This window comes from Paramisgurnus dabryanus, chromosome 12 (genome assembly GCF_030506205.2).
Source record: "Paramisgurnus dabryanus chromosome 12, PD_genome_1.1, whole genome shotgun sequence".
Taxonomy (NCBI): Eukaryota; Metazoa; Chordata; class Actinopteri; order Cypriniformes; family Cobitidae; genus Paramisgurnus; species Paramisgurnus dabryanus.
This window is the reverse complement of record NC_133348.1, coordinates 16,591,609-16,617,975: the sequence shown is the minus strand read 5'-3', so window position 1 is coordinate 16,617,975 and position 26,367 is coordinate 16,591,609. Positions and strand designations below refer to the sequence as shown.

Below are 26,367 nucleotides of genomic sequence, written 5' to 3'. Positions count from 1 at the left end.
CCCACCTTCAAGAAGAGATAACATCATGACCACCATATCCTTCTGCAAATCCATCAATTCCTTCAGTAGCTCGATTTGGCTAGAATCCTGAGTACAGAGGTTATGGGTAAATAATGCATTGTCACTAGACTTCAAAATTATAAGAGTGGCTGTTGTTGCTTACATGTGATAGTTTCATTTGCATGTTGGCGAAAACGTGCAGAAATCCCACCACTGCATCCCATAACCTGCTGTGTGCCAAACTCTGCTGATTCCCAATACAAGGGCCCTCGAATAAAAATACACCAAGCGTTACCTCAATGCAATGAGGTTTGTAGAATAAAGTGCAACGCTCATAGTGTAAAGCTCATATGTGTACCTGGATGTACTCAGTGAGTGAGTTAAAGATTTGTTTGGCTACTGCCAATGCTTTAGAGAAGTTATATTGCCCAGCCTCATCCATGACATCTTTCCCAGAGTAATACCAGTAAAAATCGCTTATGGACTCCTGGTGATAAAAACAGATATGGAGATTACTTAAAACTGTAGTTCTTTTATTATGATTCTGTATATTGGTTGATTCAATTTTTTTGTATATGTATTTAGTGTATGTGTTACTTGTAGACGCAAGAGGTAGTCCACGGTGCTAATGATGATGTTGACCGTAGTAGTGTTTCCCGTTTGGGTCCGCAGGAAGTTTTGGAAATCTGTTGAGGACATTTCAAATGCAAATAAAGATTAACCCTTTTAAGACCCTAGCTTTGGTTTGGCTTGCATTTTAGATGTCTTCCAGCTATTTGCGGTTAGAACCAATAAATAACCAAATATTTTTCTTTGAACATGAAGCAGTGTAATTGTCCATGTTTGTGTACAACAGGTTCCAGTTACATAGAGTTAAGTATTATGGTGCAAACCACAAAAAATTTGTGGATACACATGTGGACACACCAGTTCTTAGGAGGTTAAGTTAAGGAAAACTGTAATTTATGATTTAATTAATTTAGTGTACACAAACACATGTGGCACTTTATTCCTAATGGACTTACCGTGCATACAACCAATATTTACAGTACATCCATTCCCTGGGAATCAAACTCATAACCTTGGTGTTGCTAGTGTAATGTTCAACCATTTGAGGTGCAGGTGTAAAATGTGTTTGTGAGAATAAGGATAAGATAATTAATAAGAGTCTTACCGTTATTATGGCCCTCACACAGGAGTTGCAAAAACCTGAATAGATCCTTTGTAAACTCATCATTTTGTAGCACTTTTGAACCTTAAAACAAGACACGTAGAAAACAAATGTAGTTATTTTAGGCTAAAGAACTTCAAATAGATTTTTATCAGTCTCAAGCAAGCGTTTGACTAGTGTATATTTTATGAGCTTGATTCACTTAGGATGGGATGCTTAAAAGTGCAGCCCCGCAATTGCATCCCAAGAGCTGACTGGAAAATAAAAGCTTGTAGATTAATACACAAAATTATATTTCAAAAAGCCGGGTTAGCTAAGTAACTTTCACAAGGATCGTTCGTGTGTAGTTTATGCTTGAGATACAATTGAATCTTACTCAAGCTGCTATATTAATAATTTAAAAGTAATAAAAAGATATAAGATCTATTTGCAATATATTCTACACAATGTCACTTTGTGAAAGTTAGTCATGTAAGGAACTAGCCTTGTAAAATAGCCCCAGATCCACAGCGTAGCAAAGCCCTTTGCTCATTTTGTAGCTGTGTTTTGATCTTTAGCTGAATGTACACATCAATAAATATGTATGAATCATTTTCAATACATAGTTGGAGTAGATCATTTGCTCACATAGAAGACAAAATTTCCCATTCACTGAACTAGATGAAGTAAAGAGCCTGGCTTAGTTTTTAGTTCTGTCTTAAATCCGTATGTCAGCATGCAGTTATGCATCTCTTAAAGCCAGCACCATTGGGTTGTGCATTCATGGAAGCAGGGAACAGGGGCAAAGTTTCTAAAACAGCGACATGCCAGTGGAAAGCGTTGCAAAACGACGAGTAGCTAAACTTTATTTACCCCGCTCACTCGCGTTGACTGCAATCCAGTATAAAATGATGAAGGACAAACAAAGAGAGCAGACAAAAGCAAATGGAGAGAGATTGAATTTTAGAAAGAATTAAGAGTCATTTAACTTTTTGTGAAAAGATGGACATGAAGTTGCAGAGCTAAACAGACAGTTTTTACACGGAAAGTAACAGTACCTCTGGTTTTTTTTTCAAGATCGGGTTTCTCGGACAGGGTTAAGATTAGTACAGGACTAGGCCTTAGTTATATTAGGCCATTTAAGTATTTTTTACAAGCAAACATTACAAAAAGCATTACATGTGTGCATCTTGAGACAAAACAATGGCACTGATAAATGTTCAAATATGTCAGTACAAGATGCTTTTAAATTAAACATCAAACATGTATTTAAGTCTGAGACTAGGACGTGCCCAGTCTGGGAAACCACCCCTGTAAGATACAACGCATAACAATAAAAATTGGAAGCTGGGAAGCATACTATGTAGGCATATACAGACTATTATTAATTGGGGGTGGACAAGGCTTTATTTATGGAATCTAGATATTAGTACAAATATGAATAAGGCATTAGTACTATTTTAAATGCAGTGGTTCCAATAATTTATCCCAAAATAAAAAAACATGCTTTGTGTAAATATATAGCATAAAATATAAGCAATTCATTCTTATGACTGTTATGCAAAAAATCTTACTTATTGTATTAATACATCATAATGTGTGGCATATGAATATACAGTAAGTGGTAAATATTTAATTATTTAAGCATTTGTACAGTATATCATCTGATTTACACTATTATACTATATTTACATATCCTTAACCATCCCTATGCTTTTGGATTGCATTGCTGTGTTCACTTCATTTAATTGCATAATGTGAAATACAGTAACTTGCATTGTTGCAGTGATTTACAGTGCGCATTAATTGCACCTTAAGTTACCGTGGTGCAACGTTTGCTAGCAATCTAAAAAGAAGTGATACCATTACTGTGCTAAACATTATTAAACAGAAGCAAATTTACTCTGCAAACTTATTTATGTAATGGCAAGGAAAATGTATTCTAGATATCATTAAATATGTGACCCTGGACCAGTCATAATGGTCAAATGAATAAATAAGCTTTCCATTGATGTATGGTTTGTTAGGATAGGACAATATTTGGCCGAGATACAACTATTTAAATGGACACTCCACTCCACAAGTATATGCTCATTTTCCAGCTCCCCTAGAGTTAAACATTTGATTCTTAATGCTTTGGAATCCATTCAGCTGATCTCCGGGTCTGGCGTTGGTACTTTTAGCATAGCTTAGCATAATTCATTGAATCTGATTAGACCATTAGCATCGCGCTAAAAAATAACCAAAGAGTTTCTATATTTTTCCTATTTAAAACTTTACTATTCTGTAGTTACATTGTTAACCAAGACCGATGGAAAATTAAAAGTTGCGATTTTCTAGGCAGATATGGCTATGAACTATACTCTAATTCTGGCATAATAATCAAGGACTTTGCTGATGTAACATGGCTGCAGGAGGTTTAGTGATATTACACACTGCCTGAAAATAGTCCCCTTGGTTACTTTCAATAGCAGGGGACTATTTTTGGGCACTGTGTAATATCACTCCTTGATTATTACGCCAGCATGAGAGTATAGTTTCTAGCCATATATGCATAGAAAATCGCAACTTTTAATTTTCCGTCGGTCATAGTACACAATGTAACTACAGAAGAGTCAAGCTTTAAATAGGAAAAATATCGAAACCCTTTGGTTATTTTTTAGCGCAATGCTAATGGTCTAAACAGAAATAATGGATTGTGCTAAGCTATGCTAAAAGTGCTAGCGCTAGACCCGGAGATCAACTTAATGGATTCCAAAGCATTAAAAATCAAATGTTTAACTCTAGGGGAGCTGGAAAGTGAGCATATTTTCAAAAAAAGTGGAGTGTCGTTTTAAAAGTCTGGAATCTGAGGGTGCAAATCTAAATATTGAGAAAGAGCAATAGTGGTGGTGATGGCGCACTGAATAAGACACACTTTGGTGTGAGATACTCGGGTTCGAATCCACTGTGACACACCATTGTGTCCCTGAGCAAGACGCTTAACCCTTAGTTGCTCCAGAGGCGTGCGACCTCTGCGCAATTGTAAGTCGCTTTGGATAAAAGCGTCAGCTAAATGAATAAGTAAGAAAGACGGCTTTAAAGTTCTCCAAATGAAGTCCTTAGCAACTGTATCCACTCAAAAAAAAATGTTGTGATATTTATGGTAGGAAACTTACAATAATCTTTACATTATATATTAATAATACATACCCGTGCGACTTAAGGTTTTGTGGTCCAGGGTCATATACTGTCTATATTATAAACTAATGACAGGTCCCATCATCAAAACATGCAGCAGTTTTGGCTTACTTGACCCCTCTTCAGTCACCATTCCAAGACTTTCTGCTTTATTTTGCCTTTCAAATGCATTCAAATCCAGCACACTGTCAGAGACACAGAGAAACAGTCACAATTTCTAATCACTGGAGACCGGAATGGGTATTTGGTGCACATCACACTCACCTGCAAGACTGCATTAATCCTGATAAACTTTTAAAGAATCCAGCATCTCGCTTGTCTTTCAAATAATCCAACATTTTCTAAAGAAATACGAAATATTAACATTTTTACTGAACTCGGAATTCTCTGTGAGACAAAACTGACATGCCGAACCCAGTCAAGTTCATTACCTGCTGTACAAGAACGTTGCCTCCATTCAGAATAGAAATGCCTAGTTTAAGGGTTCCAGTCACCATGGGGCCAAGTCGACCTGTTATCAAACAAAAATTCCTGCTATGCTTCATCCACAGCAATTAATAAACCATTTAAGAGTTTAGAAAGGGCAAAAATGTACCTTTACTGGCACTGATCATCTGTAGGACCATTTCAGCAGCACCTCGTGCGTGAAGTCTGGCCTGCTGGTACAAAATCTTCTGCTTCTCCATTTCCTTTTCCTGTGAGAGAGAACAAACACTGGTTCAGTAATATTGGGTTGATATTTGTGGCTGTTTTTATTAATGATACGTCTAGTAATAAAAAGCATGTTGCTACACCTGACACCTGTATAATGAAATCTAAATTTATAGCTACACTTATCTATCCAACCAGTTACTGCTACAGTTATACCTCAAAAGTTTTTTCTTTCCCCTCTTCTTCTTCCTCCTCTTCATTCTCAGCACAGCTCTGTAATGTAAAACATGAATGGTTTGCAATTCTACTCATTTGTGTTTCATCATCATACATTTAGAGTACAACATACAGTAAATGTGAGTCAATACCACACTGACCTTTGCCATCATATCAGCGTAAGCAATATACAGAGGATCCACCTCTAGGAAGCTACAACAATACAAAGACAATGAAACGGTCAGGTATGAATCTAATCAAAAACTCTATTCACTTATATGAACACATCACCTCCTTTCAGTCAGAGCATTGTGGCTGAAGTGAAGGATGAGCTGATGAAGAGGATCTGGCTGAACTTCAGCTTCTTCTTCCTCCTCTTCCTCTACCACAACTAAAGGAGTTTTCTACAAGAAGAGCCACAAACGTTATAAAACCAGCACCTCATTACAAGCTCTCTCCAAATCTGTCTTTCAAACAAACATGTCATTGCCATAATCAAAAGTCCACCTTGTACATTATCTCATGTACAAACACGCTCTGACTCACAAACCCATGCTCCCAGACATTGGGTCTCATTCACTAAGCATGTGTATGTGCAGATTTATGTGTGAAATCTGTGTACGAACATTTCAACAAACAAATCATAAATCACCGAAAGCTTTCACACTAAAATTTCTTCTAAATGATTGAAAAATGCAAGAACAACATACTAAAATTGTAATATATCACTGATATATAATACAAGGGGGACCTCAGTCACAACCGGCCGGCCGTGAGACTCGAACAGTCAACTTATAAGACCGACTCTCTTAACTATTAGGCTGCACCTGACCTGATATTTATATGTTGCTTCTATAATAAACATTATTCCTACACATATAGATATTGGTTTTAGGACTGTCAAGCTATAAAAAATTATCATGTAATTAATTACATGATGTGCCGATTAATGAATCTCTTTTTTTTCAAGTTGATCTGTGGTTTAAAGTACAGAAATTGAATTAAGTAATCAAATGTAAAATAATTCTGCATACACTGTAAAAATTAAGTGATATGAAGTTATATCAACTATGTTTTATGTTATTTTATGACTTGATTGCATGCATTAAATGTGTTAAAAAATCCCCATATCTAATTCATCTAATTAATAGCCCTAATTTGTATCTATTTTATTAGATACAAGTACACATAATGAGAGTTTCAAACATTAATCAGACACTTGTACATCTCTGGTGAAACCATATAAAATGAATACTCCACATTTTAAAAAAATTCTTATAATTTACTCACCCCATGTTATCCAAAATATTGTTGTATCGTTTAAAAGTGCATATTTTTCTTGCTGAATATGACAATAATTTTGCTAGATAAGACCCTTATGCCTTGTTGGGTGTAATTTATTCCCCTTTGAAGCTGCGTTGAAACTGTAATTTTGAACTGCATTTAAACTGTAAACTGTGAGGTCCAGTAAAGTCTATTAAATTGAGAAAAATCATGGAATGGTTTCCCTTTAAAAAACGTAATTTCTTCTCGACTGAACAAAGAAAGACATCAACAATTTGGATGACATGGGGTGAGTAAATTATCTGGATTTTTTTAAGAAAGTGTAATATTCCTATAACGGCCTTTGTTACAGCATTCCATGCTTGTTTTACCTGTACATGTTACACCTGTAAACAACCGCATACATTTCTGGCCTTCACTTGCGACAACAAAACCTCCCAAAGCTAAAAATCCTAAATGCCTTTATTACATTTCTCCCTTTATTTCAAGTTCTGCATATTGATGTGTTTTCTGCATATTACTAACCTCATTTAGAATACACCAAATTCATTAACATAAGGTTAAAGGTTGCTTTGAGAATTTCAAGGGGGTACATAAATACAAATAATGTATGGAAATTATTAGTGAATGAGACCACATTATTACCACAGCTGGGTAAAATTCAGAATTTAAGAACTGGCTCCATTTCAATTCATGAGTTGAAATTTCAATTGAATTTAAATTTTAAGTTGTAGTTAGAATGATGGGCAGAGAAATTGTAATTGAAACAAATTAATTAACAAAGAAAATGTCTTTAGTTTTCACAGCAACAATGATTTGCACTTATTGCTGGCTCCATTTAGACAACTGTTAAATGCTCTATTATTTGTAACTTGCTTAGGATTAAAGCATCTGCTAATGTTCTATTAATGGTTTCCGTATACCAAGCCTGATTCATGTTTTTGCTGATATTTACATTATAAATCACTTTAAATACCAAATTATTTGAACAAGCAAGTGTATTTTATGACAACTATTGTTTCAATAATTCAATATATGTAGTTTTTGGTGTGTTTTATGCATATTTTTAAACTCATTTAAAATACACCGAATTCAATATTTACATTATAAATCATTTTAAATACCAATGTGCCTTGTGATTATTAAAACACTCCAGGTGTATGTACAATTGCATGTTCACATTATTATTTTTATTATTTAGAAAAAATAAAACAGTCATATGAACAGCCCCAGCTCCAGATATGAGATAAAAGGTGGGCCAAGTGATATTCCAGGTGGGCCGGTCGGATTGGGGGGGTTCTTTAATGCTTTACATTTCTATAGTTTTAATATCATATATTTAAGACAATTGTTTGGGTTGTTTGATATTGTTGTGTTTTCTTCATTTTTAATATTTTTTGTACATATCTTGTAATTAACTTTAGATTTGATAAAAAGGGGCAGTTCTTTTAAAATAACTATGTACATAAAAATAACTATTTACATCAACCAAAACAAACTATAAATTTTAATTTTATCTGAAATGCTGTTGTTCTTAAGAATTCTTCTCACACTTTTGGCCAAAGGATTGGCTGTAATGGGGTGTGGGTGGGGCCAGGGTGGGCCAAGCCTCTGATTGGGTGGGCCAGGCCCACCCTGGCCTGCCACGTGGAGCCGGGCACGCTTATGAATGTCTTTGAATTTGAATCCATTTTAATTATTGGTTCCTTACACCACGTTCTAACTACATGCAACGTAACATGCGATAAAATTGATAATTTTCATGTTAATCTGAGTTTTTGTCTTAACCAGCTGGGATGGCAACATGTGACCATTCTATTTTAGAAACAACAAAATTCTGGTACTGTAATTTTTGGGTACTGTTTATGTGCATTATATGATGTTAAAAGGCGTAAGTTTAAATATAATTTTGTGTTCCCAGATTTATAGACTTACTGAAAAAAACAATGGCTTTTTCAAATGGCTCATTAAATAGAATCAAGAACATGTAAATTGTCGACTTAATGTGAACAAACAAATGTTTTTATGACAACGATTGTTTCAGTAACTCAGAACGTAGTTTTAATTGTTTAAATAGTGTAATATTTATGTAATTATACATTTTGATTATACGTATCCATTTAGTTGCTAGTGAAGTACTGACCGCGAGAGCCCGCCCACATGCTCTTCTTATTGGTTGTGTTTTTTGATTGATTTTGTTGCATTCTTGCAGTTGCAAATATATTGCATCGCGTGTACAATTCAACACTCTGTTTGCTACCTCAATTCAAGTTCATTTCAAATTCAGGAATTGACTTGGAATTTAAAACTTGTTCTCAATTTGAATCTGAATAGCACAAAATATTTTACAAACCAAGTGACAAACCAAAACAACATCACACAATTTCACAAAAAGCTTTTCTTCTCACATCTGTAATTAGTAATTTCATTCCAGTAATAATAAGACTTCAATATAGTGCTTCCTTTTCTTGCATCAAGAGGCTATATTTTTAAATAAGACATGCAGTTATTTCACACAAAGACACACTTAAATGTAATAAAAGGTCAGTGTCTCTCTGTTCAGGTCCAGTAAAGCCACTTTAAATCAACATAGCATGGATAGAAAAAGCCTATTGCATTGTGCCTTGAGCAGTAGCACAGGAACGCATTTAGTAATTTCTTTTATAGCTTGCAGTGGCTTTGGATGAAAGCCCCTGCCAAATGCATCAATGCAAATCTTAAACTAACTAAATAAAGCTTGTTTGTATCCTATACGTCCACTGGGCCTCAGCTGAGAAACACTTGTTTGAATGCTCTGAGCATGGTCACTGGGGTCTGGTGTGATGCTCCAGTATTACATACATGAGAAAATGTTTGAGGGACCAATGACCAGCTCAACATGCAAATTCACATGGAGACACGGCAATGGAAATGGCTTTGTGGCAGTGTAAGTAATCTATTTTATACTGATTGATTTTTACGATGAGAATTATTACTATTTACCATTGATAATAACAGTAGACTGTGTAAATGCCAAAATTTGAGTCCACTTATATCTAGTCGGTACTTAAAATATTTTTCGCTTTTATTTATTAAATGAAAAAATACAGTCTCTGCTGTAAATCTGAGTAATTTCGGTTCCCTCCCACTTGTTTTGCACGTTTATATACTAGCTGCTCAGCATGAAGCTACACTGAGACATGATTTTTAGATGAGGTGAACATGCAACCGACTTACACAACATACGAGACTTACGAAAGAAAGACGACACCCAAATGAAAAAGCGGACCGTCGCAGGTAACGTCCGGCCCTCTTACCACGGCTGAGGTGAAAAGGACCGCTTTTCTAGCGTGACGGCGAGGACTGAGGCTCAGCCGAAATTCATGCATGCCTTGGCTGCCCTGCCTCGGTCTGCGGCGCGTCACGCAACCGGCGGAGCTGAACACAGGCCACGATGAGTACATGAGACGGGCAGAGACGTGCTCCCGCCCTTGAGCGGGCACGGTGCTGGCCGCAGAGCATTCAGCCGCCGAGAAGGCACCAGCGGGCACACACAGCACACGGGGCAGCGCTGATGCCAGCCCGGTACTTACTGCCAGGTCCTGCACTAGCTTCTCCTCAAAAAAGTACTCTTCTGTCTCTATCCAAAGTCTCTGATAGCCATTGAGGAAGAGATTAATTGAGCGATGCCTGAGGAGTGGGGGGGAGAGGGAGGTTAAGAGGAGAGGAGGGAGAGGTAGATGAGGGAAGGAGGTGCATTTTGTGGAGTGAGAGGAAGATGTACAGTCCATGGCCTCATCTGACTGGTCACCTTAATGAAGACATTCATGAACGCACAGCTACAATCTAGATGTTTGTTGTTGCGTGAAAAGACATTTTCATTGACACTTTCCTTACAAACAAATGTTTTTGTTTTGATGACCAGATTCTAAGCATCCTAAATTTATCTTACCTGAATATATGCACACAACAGTGGTCCCAAAAGATATTTTGGACAATTGAGTCAATCCTATTCATGAATGAATTTAATAGCAATAGGTAACTACAGGGCCGGCCCTGGGCATAGGCGGAATAGGCAAATGCTAAGGGCGCCGCCGACCCCTTGGGGCGTCCGTGCGCCCAAATTATTATTTTTTTTAATATATGTATATAAACATTTAACTATAAATATTTATATATTTTATTATATAAATATTTTGCACAAGAAAACAGCAGTTAATAATGAATTATTAGTAGCATAGTATCTCGGAAGATCGTGCTTGTTAAATAGCTCTGTGGCTATACTGCACTGAAGCGGCAGTTTAAAATATAAACCCAGAATTCAGCGAACGTCAAGAACAAGAAAACGGAAACAACAATCAGACAGAGACGCGGAATTTACATAATGTTACACAGACCATGTTTAAATTTCAATGTTTCTGCACAGAAATACCAACTTGTTCACTTTGTTTGGTATTAATAAGCTGCGCATTGGAGTGCTGGCCGCGGTGCTGAAGACGCGCTCGGACGGAGTACTGGTGGCAGCACAGATTTACGTGCAACCTATTGGAAACTATTATTCGTTATTATATAATTATTATTCGTTATTTTACTTTATTACTTCCTCTTAAGAAGAGTTTTGCAATTTTATTTCAATATTTCTCTTTATATAAATACTATTTTGTACTTAAATCTATAATTTCATTATTTTACTAACCCAACTAACTCATCTGAAAAAAATATATCTCTTTACAAAAAAACTTATTTTCTTCTATTTAAAAGCTGTAATTTCGTTATTTTACTAACCCAACTAATGACTCCTCCACTTTCCAATAGATTGCACGTAGATATCTGTGTATATGTGCCATCACGCATCTTCAGCACCGCGGGGAGCAGCCAGCACTCCAATGTGCAGCTTATTAATACTAGACAAAGTTGGTATTTCTGTCCAGAAACATTGAAATTTATACATGGTCCGTGTAACGTAATTTAAATCCCGCGTCTTGGCCTTATTGTTTTTCTCTTGTTCTTGACGTTCGCTGAATTCTGGGTTTATATTTTAAACTGCCGCTCCAGTGCAATAGCCACAAAGCTATTTAACAATGAGCACAATCTCCCGAGACACTACAACATGCTACTAATAATTCATTAATAAGAGCTGTTTTCTTGTACACAATTAGCCTAAATATTTTAAGTTAAATGTACAGTGTTAAAACATGTAAAAAAGACAAGATTTTAACAATGTCAAGATCAAATGCCTGAGTAACAGGGTATTGTGTGTATGTGTTTGTGTGTGTTTCCAAAATATTTTCAAAATAAAGAAAAACAAGACAAAGCTGTGCAGTTTGTTTCTGTGTAAGTTATGAACAAAATGATTGGAACACAATTGTGATTCTGTGATTCTAAAGGGCACCAGGTGAAATCTTGCCTAGGGCAGCAAATTGGCCAGGGCCGGCCCTGGGTAACTATGTATTACATTAATCACTGTAAAAAATATTTGTTGGTTTAACTTAAAATTGTGAGTTATTTCAACCTAACAATATTAGTTAATTCCAAAAAAGTTGTTCAATTAACTTAAAATTTTAAGGCAACCATCTAACTTACTTTTTTAAGTTTAACCAACTTTCTGTTTTACAGTGAAGTGGCGTTTTTAAACAGATCAAATAGGTTGTGCTAGCTTTAGCCAGATTTACAATACAACAAAGAAACGTTCCACCAGGTATAACAACCAAAAAATGTCTTTTTTAACAACATATTTGTTGCTGCATATTTTGTATTGCTTGAAAAGTGTGTTTAGTCTATTTTTAATACATTTAATTAGAAGTAAAGCCACCAGATTATATATTTAGTTACATAATGAAAAGACATTCACACGCTTTGAAGTATGGCTTAAAGTACCAAATCCATTTTGGGGCCACTGTAGTTACAAAGGATATCAGTGGCTCTTCTAGTGAAGAACCTTTCCACTCATCCTGAAACTTTATATCACTACGGTACATAAAGTGAAGCGACCCAGCAGCAAAGGAAGGTGACCATTCAGAATAGTGGCACTACGATATGCTGGTGCTCAGCCTTTAGCTTGGAGAATGAAGGAAGGAGGAGGTTTAGTTCTCTTAGTCTCACATTACCGTTAGCATGGAGAACAGACGATCAAAGCTGGAGGTATGGTACACCTTTTCCAGCCAAACGTACCGATAGCCATTCAGGAAGTAATTATTATTTTTGTATCTGAAGTGTGTTATGGAGACAACAAAAAGGGAAAGGTTTAAGGAGCAGGAAGAAAGGAGCATGAAAAACCAGGTTGATATTCCAAAAAACACTCAGCATAATTATGTACAGTGGTGTGAAAAAGTGTCCCCTCCCGTTAAAACGTAACTGTGGTTTATCACACCTGAGTTTAGTTTCTCTAGCCACACCCAGGCCTGATTACTGCCACACCTAAAGATTTCCAAAAGAAATTCAGGAACAAAGGAGAAAGAAAGCTATGGGACTTCAGCGAACCACAGTGAAAACATGGAACAGTGGTGAACCTTTACAGGAGTGGCCAGACGACCAACATTACTCCCAGAACGAAGTGACGACTTTTCCAAGAGGTCACAAAAGACCCCACAACAACATCCAAAGAACTGCAGGCCTCAGTTAAGATCAATGTTTTTGACTCCACCATAAGAAAGAGACCTGCATGTCAGTTCCAAGATGAAAACCGCAGATGAGCAAAAAAACAAAGACTTGTCTCGCCTTGATGATCCCCAAGACTTTTGGGAAAAATCTTCTGTGGACTGACAAAAGTTGGAAGGTGTGTGTCCCATTCATCTGGTGTAAAGTAACATAGCATTTCGGAAAAAGAACATCATACCAACAGTAAAATATGGTTGTGGTAGTGTGATGGTCTGGGGCTCGCTGTGATAAATGGAACTATGAATTCTGCTGTCTACCAAAATATCCTGAAGGACAATGCCCGGCCTTCTGTTTGTGACCCCAAGCTAAAGCGAACTTGGATTCTGCAGCAGGAAAATTATCCAAAACACACCAGCAAGTCCACCTCTGAATGGCTGAAGCAAAACTAAATGAAGACTTTAGAGTGGCCTAGTCACAGGGGGCAAGCACTTTACACAGGGCCATGTGTGTTTGGATTTTGTTTTCCGTTCAAAATAAAAACTTTCATTTAATAACTGCATGTTGTGTTTACTTTTGTTATCTTTGATTAATATTTAAATTTGTTTCATGATCTGAAACATTAAAGTGTGACAAACATGCAACAAATTAAAAACCAGGAAGGGGGCCAACACTTTTTCACACCACTGTACTGGAAAGTTTTGACATTAGAGGGAACAAGGTACAGAATGCATTGGGCTGCATTTGGAAAAGTGGATTAGCTATCAAGACAGCTTTCGAATATTTGGTAAGTACAGAAAGATGTAAAGGTGTGTTGGTAAGCAGTAAATATAAAAGCTATATACTTTACATTGTACAATTGTAATGGAAACACAAAGGTCTCTAAGGACATACCTTGGTAGGTTATAAAGTGGTGCCATACGGAAACAAGCCACCACGGCACGCTTGCGTTGCTTTGACAACAGCTTTTGAAACACCATCTTCTTGTTCCTCAGAGGCTGCTCTACCTGACAGTGAAATTAATGTGGGACATGTTTTTCTCTCTCTCCAGTGTGAGGGGTGAACATTTGTAAGTACACATAGATTTAAACATGTTAAGTACTAAAGCAATAATAAAAAGCAATAATAATATAAGAGCATTAGGGAATATTTTATTTTTATTCCTTTTTACCTGTTCAAGATGATAGACAGCAGCGGAGATGGCCTGAATTCTTTCCACATTGTGCTCTGAGTCTGGAGGTCCCTCGCTCTTAATCATAACATCTTTATAGAGGTTCAGCTGCCACTGCACTGCTGGATCTGCCGACTGTGATGAGATAAGATATACTATTTGAACCAATGTCAATATCTCAACATGCATGCTAGATTATGATAGATCCAGACCTTCTCCTGGAGATGAAGGTTCTTTTTCAGGTGATCCTTGACCTCATCATCTGTGTCTTTCTGTTGAAAGGAGAAAAAGTGACTTGTTGGAGATCTTTTTCATTATGTGATTAAAGGGATAATCATCTAGAAGCCCTTATTCATATACAATGAAAGGTAATAGTGATATGAACATAGCTGTCTCTAATGTAGTTTCCATCTACTTTCCGCATTCAAAGTCTTTTATCTTACATAGAAAAGAGTCAACAGGAAGGTAAATGATAAAGTAAATGAAGCAGGATTTTTAATTCCTGGGAAAATTATCGCTTTAGAAATGTACTCACCAGACTGTAGCGGATTTTGGCAAGGGAAATGAGCTCCTGGTCTCCAGGAGTGCACATGTTCAGGCCAATGGGCAGCATCTTCTTGTGGGCTGCTACAATAAGAGACGTTTGGATGGAGTACAATTCTCCTCTTCTCCTTTTTCCTCTTCTCTCTTGGTCCTGACCTCCAGACTGGTTTAATAAAGAAATACATTGTAGTTAATATATGGCTATATAGCACTTTCATGTGTGAGGAAAGAAAAATCCAAGAAAAAACTGAAACAATTGAAAAATATAAGAAATATGGGACTTGTCAAATTGTTAAAATGGATTTACAGTATATCCTGTCTGGCATCAATGAGTAAAAGGTGAGTCTGGGTCTCATGTATAAAGGTTGGCAATTTATTTATGCAGCAATTACCTTTGACATCTTAGTCTTGCTATCTCCAGTAAGAAATGCCAGGTTGTTGATTTCATTTTGCACTACAAAATTTTGCTCTTCCCTTTTAAAGTTCTGTGAACACACACACAAAGAGATTGCTTGGTAATCTTGAATTTTTTTTTTTAGAAATTATTCTTTAACGCTATGCAGAAACCTTACATGAGATTTACACCAAAGGATGAAAATGTCTGACACCATTTTGAAAAGTTCATTTGAATCGGAGTCTGGTTCCTTTAGCCATTTGCACCTAGATTGTCAAAAGAAAATGTGATGAAAAAGACAGCTGTGGTTGGAAAACTCTTCTGTCTTATGTTTTTAACTCTGTATTTTTCTTTCCTTTCCCTAAACAAACTAAATCCAAATCATCCAAATCATTAAGGAGGTTATGCAGTAAATACCTGTTGTTGTCCACATAACGAATGAGCATGGGATAAAAGGCGTACAGATCCCTGCACAGAACAGCAAACTCATCCAGAATCTGCAGTTCGGCTTCCTGTGTATCTGCTCTGCTTTCAGCCCGAAGCAGCTCCTCCTCAGCCACTACTTTCACTGTCTTCTTCTTCAACTTCTCCAGCGTCGGGAGGAAGTGTGTCCTCAGGAGGTCTGGGCTAGCCTTGCTAATGATAGGCTGGGTGAAGACTATAAGGGGGGCAGAGTTTAAAATAATTTAGGGCATTGCATTCCCTCTGTTATCAGCAACTTACAACATCATAACAGAAAAATGCACTGACCTGCAAGTCTTTTCATCCAGGGGGCATTATCAATACCAAGGTTGTTATTTAAAATCTTGAGGATGTTGCCCAGAATGAGGCTGAGATGCTCAGATGTGACAGTCGTGCAGCAACAAACATCAATCGGGGAGTTCTCCGTGCCCTTCGCCCACCAGTATGACAGGTAGTTGCACAACATAGGTAGGATCACCTCGATGACCTGCGGCATCTCTGTGTAGCGTGCACCTGATTCGGTTATGTCATTGATGTCCTTCATCAGGCCATCCAGATGAGGCATCTCAGGACACATCTCATCCACGGTGTCTGGCATGCTCAAAACTGTAAAACGTTTTGGAGAGCAAATTAAAGTGTGTTTTTCTTTGAAAAGACTAAAGAGCCAATCAGACTCCATCTTTTAATATATACCTCACATATTGTGTTATATAGAATTCATAATGGTCCTATTTAATGTTAAATACACTCACTAGCTCTTTCTCTTGCAGTTTTGGTATTGAAGACAGACTGGGGATTGTGCATATTCAGCTGAGGTTCCAGGAAGGCCACAGGCATGGCTCCAACCAAAGTGGACAAGCATTCGCCTATTACTGGAAGTTGCCTGTAAAATGCCACCAGGGTGAACTCAGTTGAAAATTAACAGATGTGTACCGCCATAGTCAAAAAAGTTTACTTAGCAAAAAAGTTATTTACTTCTCCACATAGATGTTTTTGCCAGTGCCTAGAGAGTAGAGGGAGGTCAGGATCCGATAACAGGAGAGCTGAATGTCATCCACTGAAACACATACAACTTCAGTTATTCTAAGGAAGTAGGGCTGTCACAATGATTAAATAATCGCCTCATCTCGATTGTTTGACCTCATCGCGATGATTTCAGATTACCGCAATGATTGCACATCTCTCAAAAAAACACAAGGGGGAGCTGCAGCGCCTGTATTAACGAGACACATATCGCATCTTTTTCGAGCTCAAGTTCATTATTTTTAATGTAGGCACGCCGTATGCTCATAACAGAAGCGACACACTAGTTTTTTCCAGGCACGTCCGCATCGAGTTAAAACAAGAACCAACCAACGGTCGCATTTTCCACACGGTTTTAGCCGCAAAATGTGAACCGCCCCTTAGATGGCGCTCCTAACTGACAGTGTGTCAATGTCAAAGCTATTCAATACATTGAAAGAAAATGCATTTAAAGAAATGCTGCAAAACTTTAATAAAAAGTATGAACTGCCAGGTCAAACATACATTGGCAAAACAGCAATTCCAAATTAAGGGAAGTGAAGGATGCTATTCTTAAGAATCCATAAGGAATGGATTTTTTGCAGCCACTACAAACATGTGGTGCAGCGTTAATATGGCCTTAGTAGGATTGGCTACTATTTAAGGTCTGTTCTTGTATAGTCAGTTTTTTTATTGTTTATTTCTTCAGACACTTTATTGTGTTTATTTCTTATGATGAATTTTCATTTAATACTTACTTTTAAATATGTATTATGTGTATTAATATTTATTGCCCGGTAAATTTAAGTAATCACGATGTGTAAGAATTATTTCATGAACAAAAAACTTAAATTGAGAATTAAATGTCAAAGAATAAAACAGACAATTAATCGTCATAATCATCAAAGCCCTAAACAGGCAATTAATCGTCACAATAGTCACAATTTATTAGACAATTAACCAAATTTCATAACCGTGACAGCCCTATCCGAGGAATCATTTACAAAACAAGAATTCTGCATAATTGACAAGCAGATTTTAAATATTTAAGTGTGTTACAGACCAACAAACGTAACATTAAAAGTAAAACTGGTCAGTATATTCACTGTAATGTTTGTGCCTATATAAAATTGAGTAACACTGGATATTGTGTAAATTTTTTATAAAAGCAGTGCAAATTAGGGTTGCCAACCGTTCCGTATAATACGGAATCGTCCCGTATTTGACATAAAATTCTTGTTCCGTATTGAACTGATACGGAACGCAGTTTGTTCCGTATTTTATGAAAATTAATTCAGTGCAAATACATGACAGACACATAGCTTATATGTCAGCCATGAACGAAGACCGCGTCATTTGTATAAGAAAACCCTGACAGTGCAGTAATTTCTCCCTCTGTTTGTCTATGATCAGCGTAGCGTTTTAACATCCCCATCAGGGAATGCCCTTTTAATTGGTCGTTTCAGTCATTGTGATGTCACGTCTCATAGCAACGATGATGACAAGTGACAACAACGGGAAATGTAAAAATGATTGCATCCGAGCAGCCGGAGAAAAAGAAACGAGCACAACAATTTAGAATTGAATGGGAAAATGACTACCCGTGGCTGAAATGCGTGAGGGACAATGGATACAAGGCCAATTGTACCATATGCCGTCGCGTTTTTTCTGTTTTTCACGGCGGAGTGTGTGATATTAAGCAGCACGCATGAGGAGACTAGAGGAGCGAGAGGCTGCGGGCACAGGATGGAGCAATGTCAAGGTTCATTGTCCGTCAGTCGTCTCCAGAGGCTCATATGGTATATAATTATGTGGATTTTATATAGTTGATAAGAAAGTGATTATATTAAAAGAGATAGTACAGGTTTAGCCTAACAATCCACATATATATCTCTCTAGTGCTCTCCCTCTGTTCCTGTGTCCCGCTCCCTCCCGTCTCATAATGTGTCAATCATTTCTGATGGGTTTCTTATAAAATAATTATGGATTTAGATAGCTCAAGTTTTAAAAAGGGGTGGGGTCTTTGAAGAGGGCGTATTAATAAACTTAAATAAAACCATGGTTCATTGTTGGCAAAATGATCATGATAGCCTTTATATTTCACATCTATGTGGTTCAGTCTTATTAGGCATACTTTGCTATTCATTAAATATTTAGGCCTAAGAAGGTGTATGAAATATATTTATCTAAATGTATTAATTAGTTTGCACTATTTTCACCAGAAGTCTTTATTTAAGGGGTTATTTTTTTTCAAAATTCTCTTCCATGGGGGCATGTCACCCCCCCCCGTTCCTAATTTCCATTTCAGAAAGTTGGCAACCCTAGTGCAAATTAAACAGCTTTTTTACAGATTTGCAGTATTAAATCACAACAAAACAATGGTTCCGCCCATATATGACAAAAAACGCCTCTTTAAATGTTGAGATATGAATTCAATTAGTGCTGGGCAAAGATTAATTGCGAAAATCACTTTTATTTTGTATGCGATTAATCACAAATAATCTTTGCCCAGCACTAAACTTAATACAACCAGAATTATGACAAACATGCATAAGAGACAAACATGTGGCTCAAATTGCTTCATGAGCCGCTTATACTTACATAGCAATTCAGCTCCAAACTGATGCTGAGTGATGTGCTGGAAGAGAACGGTCAATATGGGCAGCAGAGCCACCGACGTGTAGCCAATGATCTGAGTGACGCCCTTCATCTGAGTGCGAGACTGACCCAGCTTCCCTAACTTCAGGTTCTCCAAAGTCTTTTCCAGGTCTTCTGCTGCATTCTCAAAGAAAGTCCTTACGCCAGCCTTCACCAGCTCTGAGCCAGACTTCATCACAGTCCTACAATAACACAGACAGATTTTTAAAACAGATATTCAGGTCAACTGTTGTTCATAGAGCTGAAATTTCCCAATTACCTGAAGTCCAGTGAGCGTGACAAGATGTGTAAGCAGCTCACCATGGTGGCAGAGTCACTTCCTGTGCAAGCAGACAATGTTAGAGCAGTAAGATGGGGGTGAAGCCCTATTTATACGAATCTGAATACTTTGAGAAATTCTCACCAAAAAGTGAAATCCTGTGTCTGACGAGGGCTGCAAGCTTACAGAATAGACTAAGAAGCAATAAGACAAGTTAGTATGAGACAATGGCACAAGCAGAACATCAGATTTAAAGTTACGAATCGAAATTTCTGCAACGGCAGTACCTGGTGATCATCTCCTTCTCTTTGTTGGAGGCATAGCCACTGCTGCTCAGGTTTATACTCGGGGAAGACATAAAGTACAAGCAGTGGTTCTTAAAGTATTGGTCTATGAGAGGCAGCAGAATCTGTGGTGTGAAAGATCTTTATTATTAACTATACAGCATGGTACTGTATATAAAAAATTTTTTGCCTTTACAACAAAATCCTACCTTAGCAAAGAACTTGATCTCTTGATCGTGGGGAGATTTGTCAGTTTTTCCACTGGTGGCCATAGCCTCTGCAAATGTTATGAAAAGATAGCAGAAAAATCATCAACTTGAGACTTCCTCAATATTTAACTGATCAATCATTCACCATTGTTTCAACTCACCAAGATGAGCGATAAACTCCTGCGCAGAATCAACATAGTTTAGGAGCCTTTTGAGGAACTTGTAGGCAATCCTCTTCTCCATAGAGGAGGAGTCTTGCTCCATGTCTTTCTGACCTCTGCATATGTGCAAAAAACATAATTAAAGAGATCAAAATGTTTGTCCCTGAAAGAGGGATTTGATTTATTTTGTCAATGCAGTAGTTGTTTGATAACACAAAAACATAAATGTTGTATTTGTAATATGATTTTATGTTTTACAGTATTTTGTATGTAGTTTTGTATTTGTACCTGCTGATGGCATATCCATTAACCTGAAGAAACTTGAAAAGTTCCTGGGACTTCTCTCTATCTCTGTACTTCTCTTTAGCCGTCAGTGTGTCATATGGCACTAACAGTGGATGACTTCCACCTCCTGTCAATGAAAACACACATTATGCTAATGCGCCTGATGCTGTCAGTAAAGGACTGAGCCGAAAGACATTTTCCATGAGATAAATGTCACCTTTGCTGTCAAGTTCAATTTTCTTCTTCTTCGCCCAAATGTTGTGGTAATTTTCTGCGACTGTTTCCACCATCGCCTGTTGCAATGATTCCAAAGAACAAAGAGTTTAACAGACATCATGTGAAATATTTACAGGTAGCTATAAATCATTTTACACTTGCCTGAAGTTCTCTTGATAGAATAACATTATCCAGATCCTGAGGGGCAGGCTTAAATTCTCCCTGTAAAAATGGAAGAGAGGCATCACACTGTGCTAAATAAATCTTTAAATAACTCTAAATGCAAACCTAAGGCCGCATCACATCTGTGCTGATATTTAGTACAACAGCATGATTACCAGTGTTATATTACTTTTCGACATTTGATAGATGTTACCTCGGAGGCCTTGCTCTGTTTTTCGGTTTCTCTTTGCTGGATCATGGCTTCCCCTTCTTTGGTCCTTTCAATGTTCCATCCCATTGCCAACATGCTCTTGAGAGTCTCTTTCCCAGGGTAACAATATGTTTCCCGTTCCTAGATGTAGTGATGGATTTGTAGTACTTTTTACTTATGTCCATCTACTTATGCTCTGCAGTATAATACAATTTTGCACAATTGGGCATGCCTGAATTTAAAGAGAAATCTACCCACATACTTTGGAATAAATTGATAAAAAAAATTCTCATTTTACAGAAAACTTTGTACTCCATAACTTATATATTTCATATATGTGAAGAATATGGTTCCAAAAAGCGATAAACACCATTTAAAAACAAAAAATTAGTTACCACCAAAATCAGTCAATTAAAATGTTTTACGCAAAATCCAAAATCCACCGTGTTATTCTGTCAATTTTTTTCCCTTTTTTCCAAACCGCAACAAATGCCATAGTTTTTTTTTTTTACTTGTCATGGATGTATTGCATTTTGCAGAAAAAAAAGTTTTTATAATAAATCTTTGAAAATCAAATTATGGATTTTAATTTGTAATGTTATTATTACCAAAAATGCTATTTGAAAGTTTGTAAAAGAAAACACGTTTAGGCTAAATTGCTTTTTGGGACCAAACTCATCATTATATATATATATTTTTTTTTATGTTATTATAACCAAAAATGCTATATATATATTTAATTTTTTTTCTTCTTTTTTGATGAAGGTTTGTCATATGTTTAAAAAAACATTCCTCAAAATTATACTTTTTATGTTTTTATGTGACTGAATGTGTATGAAAGTGGGTACCTTTTCACTTAGTTCCTTGTACGGTTTTAAATATGGGTGAGTTTTAGCTTTGTCATCTATTTTATCTCCTACAGTCCAGCCAAGAGCAATCTATTGCCACACAAGATAAAACAAGAAGTTACACAAAGTCTCTCTCAACAGATGAGCTGAGAATGTTGAACTCTAGTACCACTTAATAAGATTAGTGAGAGGAGTTTTAAAATCTTCCAACCTTCTCAGATGACCATTTCTCATGGGAATGCTCGGCATACTTGTTGGCAATATAATCTAACTTTTCAGGCAGGGAAATGCTGACAAAAAACACCACAATATACCATGAGGTTCAGTTGAAATGGTCAGTAGAAGAATACTAGTCTGATGGCTAGTGTTTTTAATGATACTTACTTAGCAGTGTTAATTGGCCGGGGGTCAAAGTTGCCTTGGCCATCCACAGAGGCTTGTTTAACCAATGTAGATCCTGGACTGGAATCCACATAGTCAGGTGGAATGGCACCGGATATGGCACTCAAACACGGCAATGCCATTTTAAAAAGATCAGCATCATATTTCTGCAAAACACACAATAGAATCAAAAAGAGAAAGAATTTTTGGGACCAGTGCAATGTACCTTTAACACTTTAAAAATGGATTATGACAACATTATGCACCAATAACAATGCTTGGGCTTGGGAAGGTTAAATACATTTAATGTGTGCTGTAGTATGTTATAATCTCTGTTGTACCTTCTGAGAGAGAGAATCAAAAAGTCCCCAGAAGAGTTTCTTGGTAAGGTGAAGCTCCTCCTCTGATGCCATACCAGAGCTGCCCAGGCCTGTTGGCAGACAGTAGTACTTCCAATTCTGCTCGTAGTGATTGGTCAAAAGCTGCAAGAATAAACAAACATCGTTTTGGAAATACATAAAAACTGAGAATATATTCCTGCTATCTCAGATTTCACAGTTATATTTCAAAGGTGCTTGGCCTGCCAAGCCATCTGCTGATTGACCCACTCTGTGACAGAGTGATTATGATGGGTGAGACAGCTGCCAGCAGAGAGACAGGGTGCTGAATTGTATTACATTTATGTTACTTGCTTAGATGTTCCTGCTGTACCAAAGCATCATGGGTAGGCAGATCTCTGGGGACTGATGTTGAAAATTGCATCAGATAATGCATAAGCCAGCTGTTGTGTAATTGTGTGTGTGTGTGCATGTTTGTGTAAAGCAGGCAAACAATGGGAACAGTGTGTATAAATTATAAATATACTTGATGATTATAATTCAGTGTATGTTATGTTTTGCATAAAGGAGAAGGATAATGTTGCCAACTGAATAGTATGTGCAAAACAAACACACAAAAAAATCACATTTGCTTTATTTTTTTGGTCATGGCATAATAAATGTGTATTAATTTAACTGCGTACAGTGTACTTTAGAAAAATGAAATGTGCATTGCTTCTCTTTACTGGCACTGAAAATATCTATAAATGATGATAGACACCTTTTCAGTGAACTCACTTTAATAGGCATCTTGCAGTACTCTGAAAGCTGTGGAACATCAAACACCAGACGACGCAAAAGTTGTTGCAGCATTGATGGTCGAAGATGCCTACAGAAAATGCAAATGACTATATCAGCATGAAACTATATGGATTTTCACCAATCCCAATCTCTTGTATGAGGGTTTTTAAAAGGTGGTCATGGTAGGTTCTTACTTGCAGATGGCCAGCAAACATTCCTCAATAGAATCTCTCTGGGCCTTGGTGAGCGATCGGCCCTTAGATAGACGATAGATGGTATGCAGCGTAGAGTCAATGAGAGTTGCATAATGCTCTGTGTGAGCGAACAGATGAGCACAGCGTGTCAGTAGAGGAAGCACGGCTGAGCCTATGTACCTATTCATGGCCAGCGCCGTCTCTGTGGTTCTGAGCACATCCTGGTGGACATAAAAACAGGAGGACTAAACATAAATTCACCATGTTCACATTTAACAATAAACAGAACAGATGTAAATATATTAAAATTGATGATATGTAAGATATTATAATATAATTATTGATGATCATCAATCAGGCATGTGATTGGCTAAGGACAAAAAAGCAGGAAAATATATTAAGACCCCCCCACACACACACGCCAATCAAACTGGTGGCGGATCTATACGGATAGTAAAGTAGGACCCATAACAACTTATTTGAACAAAAAAAAAACACATTTTAATTCATTTTACAGCTAGATGTGCAACATGCTACTTTTTTGTACAGTATGACACATAACAACTTATTTGGTGGATGTGTAACAGTGGGAATCAAAAGCAAGTGTCTTGTCCACTGCTCCATCACCACCTCTCTCTATATCAACAACCATGATAAAAAAGTATGTTTTAACTTATTTTTGTTTTGCATTTTTACCCAACTTTAACAGCTAAATGTGCAACATGCAAATGTTCATGTCAAAAGAAGGCCTATTTTGCCGACATCCAAATAAAATGTAGGCAATGGCTTATAAAGAACTAAAGGCATGGCTACTTTTAATTTTATACTTTAAATAAATTTCCAAGCCTGTACTTTGATACTTTTACTTGAGTAAAGAAGTTAAATCAGTACTTCTATTTTTACCAGAGTATTATTTTAATACAAATATCTGTAAAATGTGCTACACAGGACCATTAGTTATAATAAAGTGTCTTAAAGGTCTCTTTTTCTAATTTTAGACCCCTGTAGATGAGTAACTTTGTTAGCTGTTAAACATGAACAATAGAAGGTTGACACTAATAAATAGAAGTAATTGTACAAAAAAGTGCAGGTGCTATTTATTTTAATCAAACTGGCAACCTTAAAACTTTAAACACACGAAACCTTTGAAACAAACGATGATACAGAGGCCGTTTCTCAATCCTAAGTCTGCAGCCTTCCGGAGGTCGCATTTCTAAGCTGCATACGTCATCAAGACTCATCAAGAGTCACAATATTAACAATAATGAAGTTTACTATTATTCTTGGTTAATCGTAAATTGTTGTAATATGTTTATCAGGGCTTGACATTAACTTTTTGAGGAACTTGTCCTTTGGACAAGTAAATTTGTGTTTCACTTGTCCATGCACAAAAGTCACTTGTCCGGGTAAAGATTTATAATATTATGTATTTTTTGTGTTTTGCTAATCAGTGGCAGAGCAAGGGATTTTTCATAGGGGTGGCCAGGCAGGGGCCAGCAGTTACTCTGGGGTGGCATATAAAATCTCTATCATCCAACCTTAAAATACTTTTAAGTATTATAGTGTGTTAATCAGAATAATGTATAACATACAATTGCTACAATAATTTAATTTTTATTAAAATGAATTGAGATTAACATACAATTTATAGTCATAATTCAACCTCCATGTTTTTTAAACTATTTAATCAAATAAAACTTTTGAAATTTACTTTAAAACCAGAATTTATATCTCCCATTGCTGAAAAAACTATAGAGACCAGAAAATCATGTGAATTTTGAAGGCTACTTTAATGTATTTTACTAAGATTCATTTGGCTGCTTCTTGCTACTCTTTCTGAAGAAGGATGCTATATCTGCTGCCTTTCTCTTCATTTTTCCCTCATTTCAATGATTGTCTGGCATTAAAACACTAAAGCAAAACATTAAAACATTACCATGTTTTTAAAAACTTATTAGGGTAAATGTATCTAGATTATCTGTTATATATAAAATCAATCTTAATCCTAGCATTTACGCTGTAATGTCTGTGTGGGATTTTTTAATGTACAGTGACGAACTCTGTCAGATTCAAATCGGCTGTCACGCGGCGCAAACACACGACGCGCTGAAAGAGAGATTCTCATTATAAAACAGATTCTTAAACAAGATTTTAAGCCATTTATGTGTTTTTACCGAACTTTAGAAGAGAAATTTATATTCACGCCGGAGCCTGAAGAAACATCACTCTAGACTCCACTCCGTCCCGCGACTCCCGCCCATCCGTGTTCGTCGATCAGGTTTCATGCACGAATGTAATGCTCAGTTAGGTTATGCTGCGTTCCAGAGCCCATCCAAACCAGTGGGACGTGGGACTTATCCTTCCTGAAGTGTCCTAGCTCCTACTTCAAAGCGTTCCAGGCATTTGAAGTGGAACGTAAACAGAAAACATGGACGACCGACCGATCTTCTTAAGGCTCGTAAAGACTACATGACTTTTAAACGTCAGTCTGAACTGTGCAGTTCACACTACAGTAAAACATCAAGTTAAACATCTTTACAAAGTGTTCTGGGGCCATTATATAAAAGCGCTGCATGTCGCTAAGTAACTTGGTATACTTTTACCGTATTTTCATGCTAACAGATAATAACGACATAATTTCACGCCATAATATTAAAAAAACAAGTTGTGTTAAAATTACAGTGTCTAAAACAACCCTACAAGCAGAGAAGTACAATTTGTAGTCTATTCCTTGAAGATTTCCTCTGACGACGAC

At 36.9% G+C, this 26,367-nt stretch overlaps 1 protein-coding gene across 2 annotated transcripts in view; it reads right to left on the bottom strand.

Annotated features, from left to right (window-relative positions):
* Positions 1-26,367, bottom strand: part of ryr3 (ryanodine receptor 3) — a 117,129-nt gene that overhangs the window by 9,403 nt on the left and 81,359 nt on the right. For both annotated transcript variants that reach the window (XM_065256886.2, XM_065256887.2), the window contains 40 exons: positions 23,613-23,833; positions 23,416-23,506; positions 22,642-22,782; positions 22,304-22,467; positions 22,131-22,209; positions 21,920-22,009; positions 21,075-21,212; positions 20,861-20,920; positions 20,700-20,775; positions 20,486-20,609; positions 20,198-20,313; positions 20,037-20,104; positions 19,831-19,952; positions 19,688-19,737; positions 19,544-19,604; positions 19,228-19,466; positions 16,600-16,681; positions 16,377-16,507; positions 15,913-16,230; positions 15,580-15,820; positions 15,341-15,428; positions 15,161-15,253; positions 14,761-14,931; positions 14,438-14,497; positions 14,226-14,360; positions 13,949-14,061; positions 10,054-10,150; positions 5,489-5,601; positions 5,359-5,410; positions 5,198-5,254; positions 4,926-5,025; positions 4,762-4,841; positions 4,595-4,671; positions 4,442-4,515; positions 2,024-2,041; positions 1,175-1,255; positions 598-686; positions 359-487; positions 164-268; positions 6-87 (listed from right to left, as the gene is read on the bottom strand). In XM_065256886.2, coding sequence (XP_065112958.1) covers positions 6-87; positions 164-268; positions 359-487; positions 598-686; positions 1,175-1,255; positions 2,024-2,041; positions 4,442-4,515; positions 4,595-4,671; positions 4,762-4,841; positions 4,926-5,025; positions 5,198-5,254; positions 5,359-5,410; positions 5,489-5,601; positions 10,054-10,150; positions 13,949-14,061; positions 14,226-14,360; positions 14,438-14,497; positions 14,761-14,931; positions 15,161-15,253; positions 15,341-15,428; positions 15,580-15,820; positions 15,913-16,230; positions 16,377-16,507; positions 16,600-16,681; positions 19,228-19,466; positions 19,544-19,604; positions 19,688-19,737; positions 19,831-19,952; positions 20,037-20,104; positions 20,198-20,313; positions 20,486-20,609; positions 20,700-20,775; positions 20,861-20,920; positions 21,075-21,212; positions 21,920-22,009; positions 22,131-22,209; positions 22,304-22,467; positions 22,642-22,782; positions 23,416-23,506; positions 23,613-23,833 — 4,426 coding nt within the window. The remainder of the gene's footprint in view (positions 1-5; positions 88-163; positions 269-358; positions 488-597; positions 687-1,174; positions 1,256-2,023; positions 2,042-4,441; positions 4,516-4,594; positions 4,672-4,761; positions 4,842-4,925; positions 5,026-5,197; positions 5,255-5,358; positions 5,411-5,488; positions 5,602-10,053; positions 10,151-13,948; positions 14,062-14,225; positions 14,361-14,437; positions 14,498-14,760; positions 14,932-15,160; positions 15,254-15,340; positions 15,429-15,579; positions 15,821-15,912; positions 16,231-16,376; positions 16,508-16,599; positions 16,682-19,227; positions 19,467-19,543; positions 19,605-19,687; positions 19,738-19,830; positions 19,953-20,036; positions 20,105-20,197; positions 20,314-20,485; positions 20,610-20,699; positions 20,776-20,860; positions 20,921-21,074; positions 21,213-21,919; positions 22,010-22,130; positions 22,210-22,303; positions 22,468-22,641; positions 22,783-23,415; positions 23,507-23,612; positions 23,834-26,367) is intronic.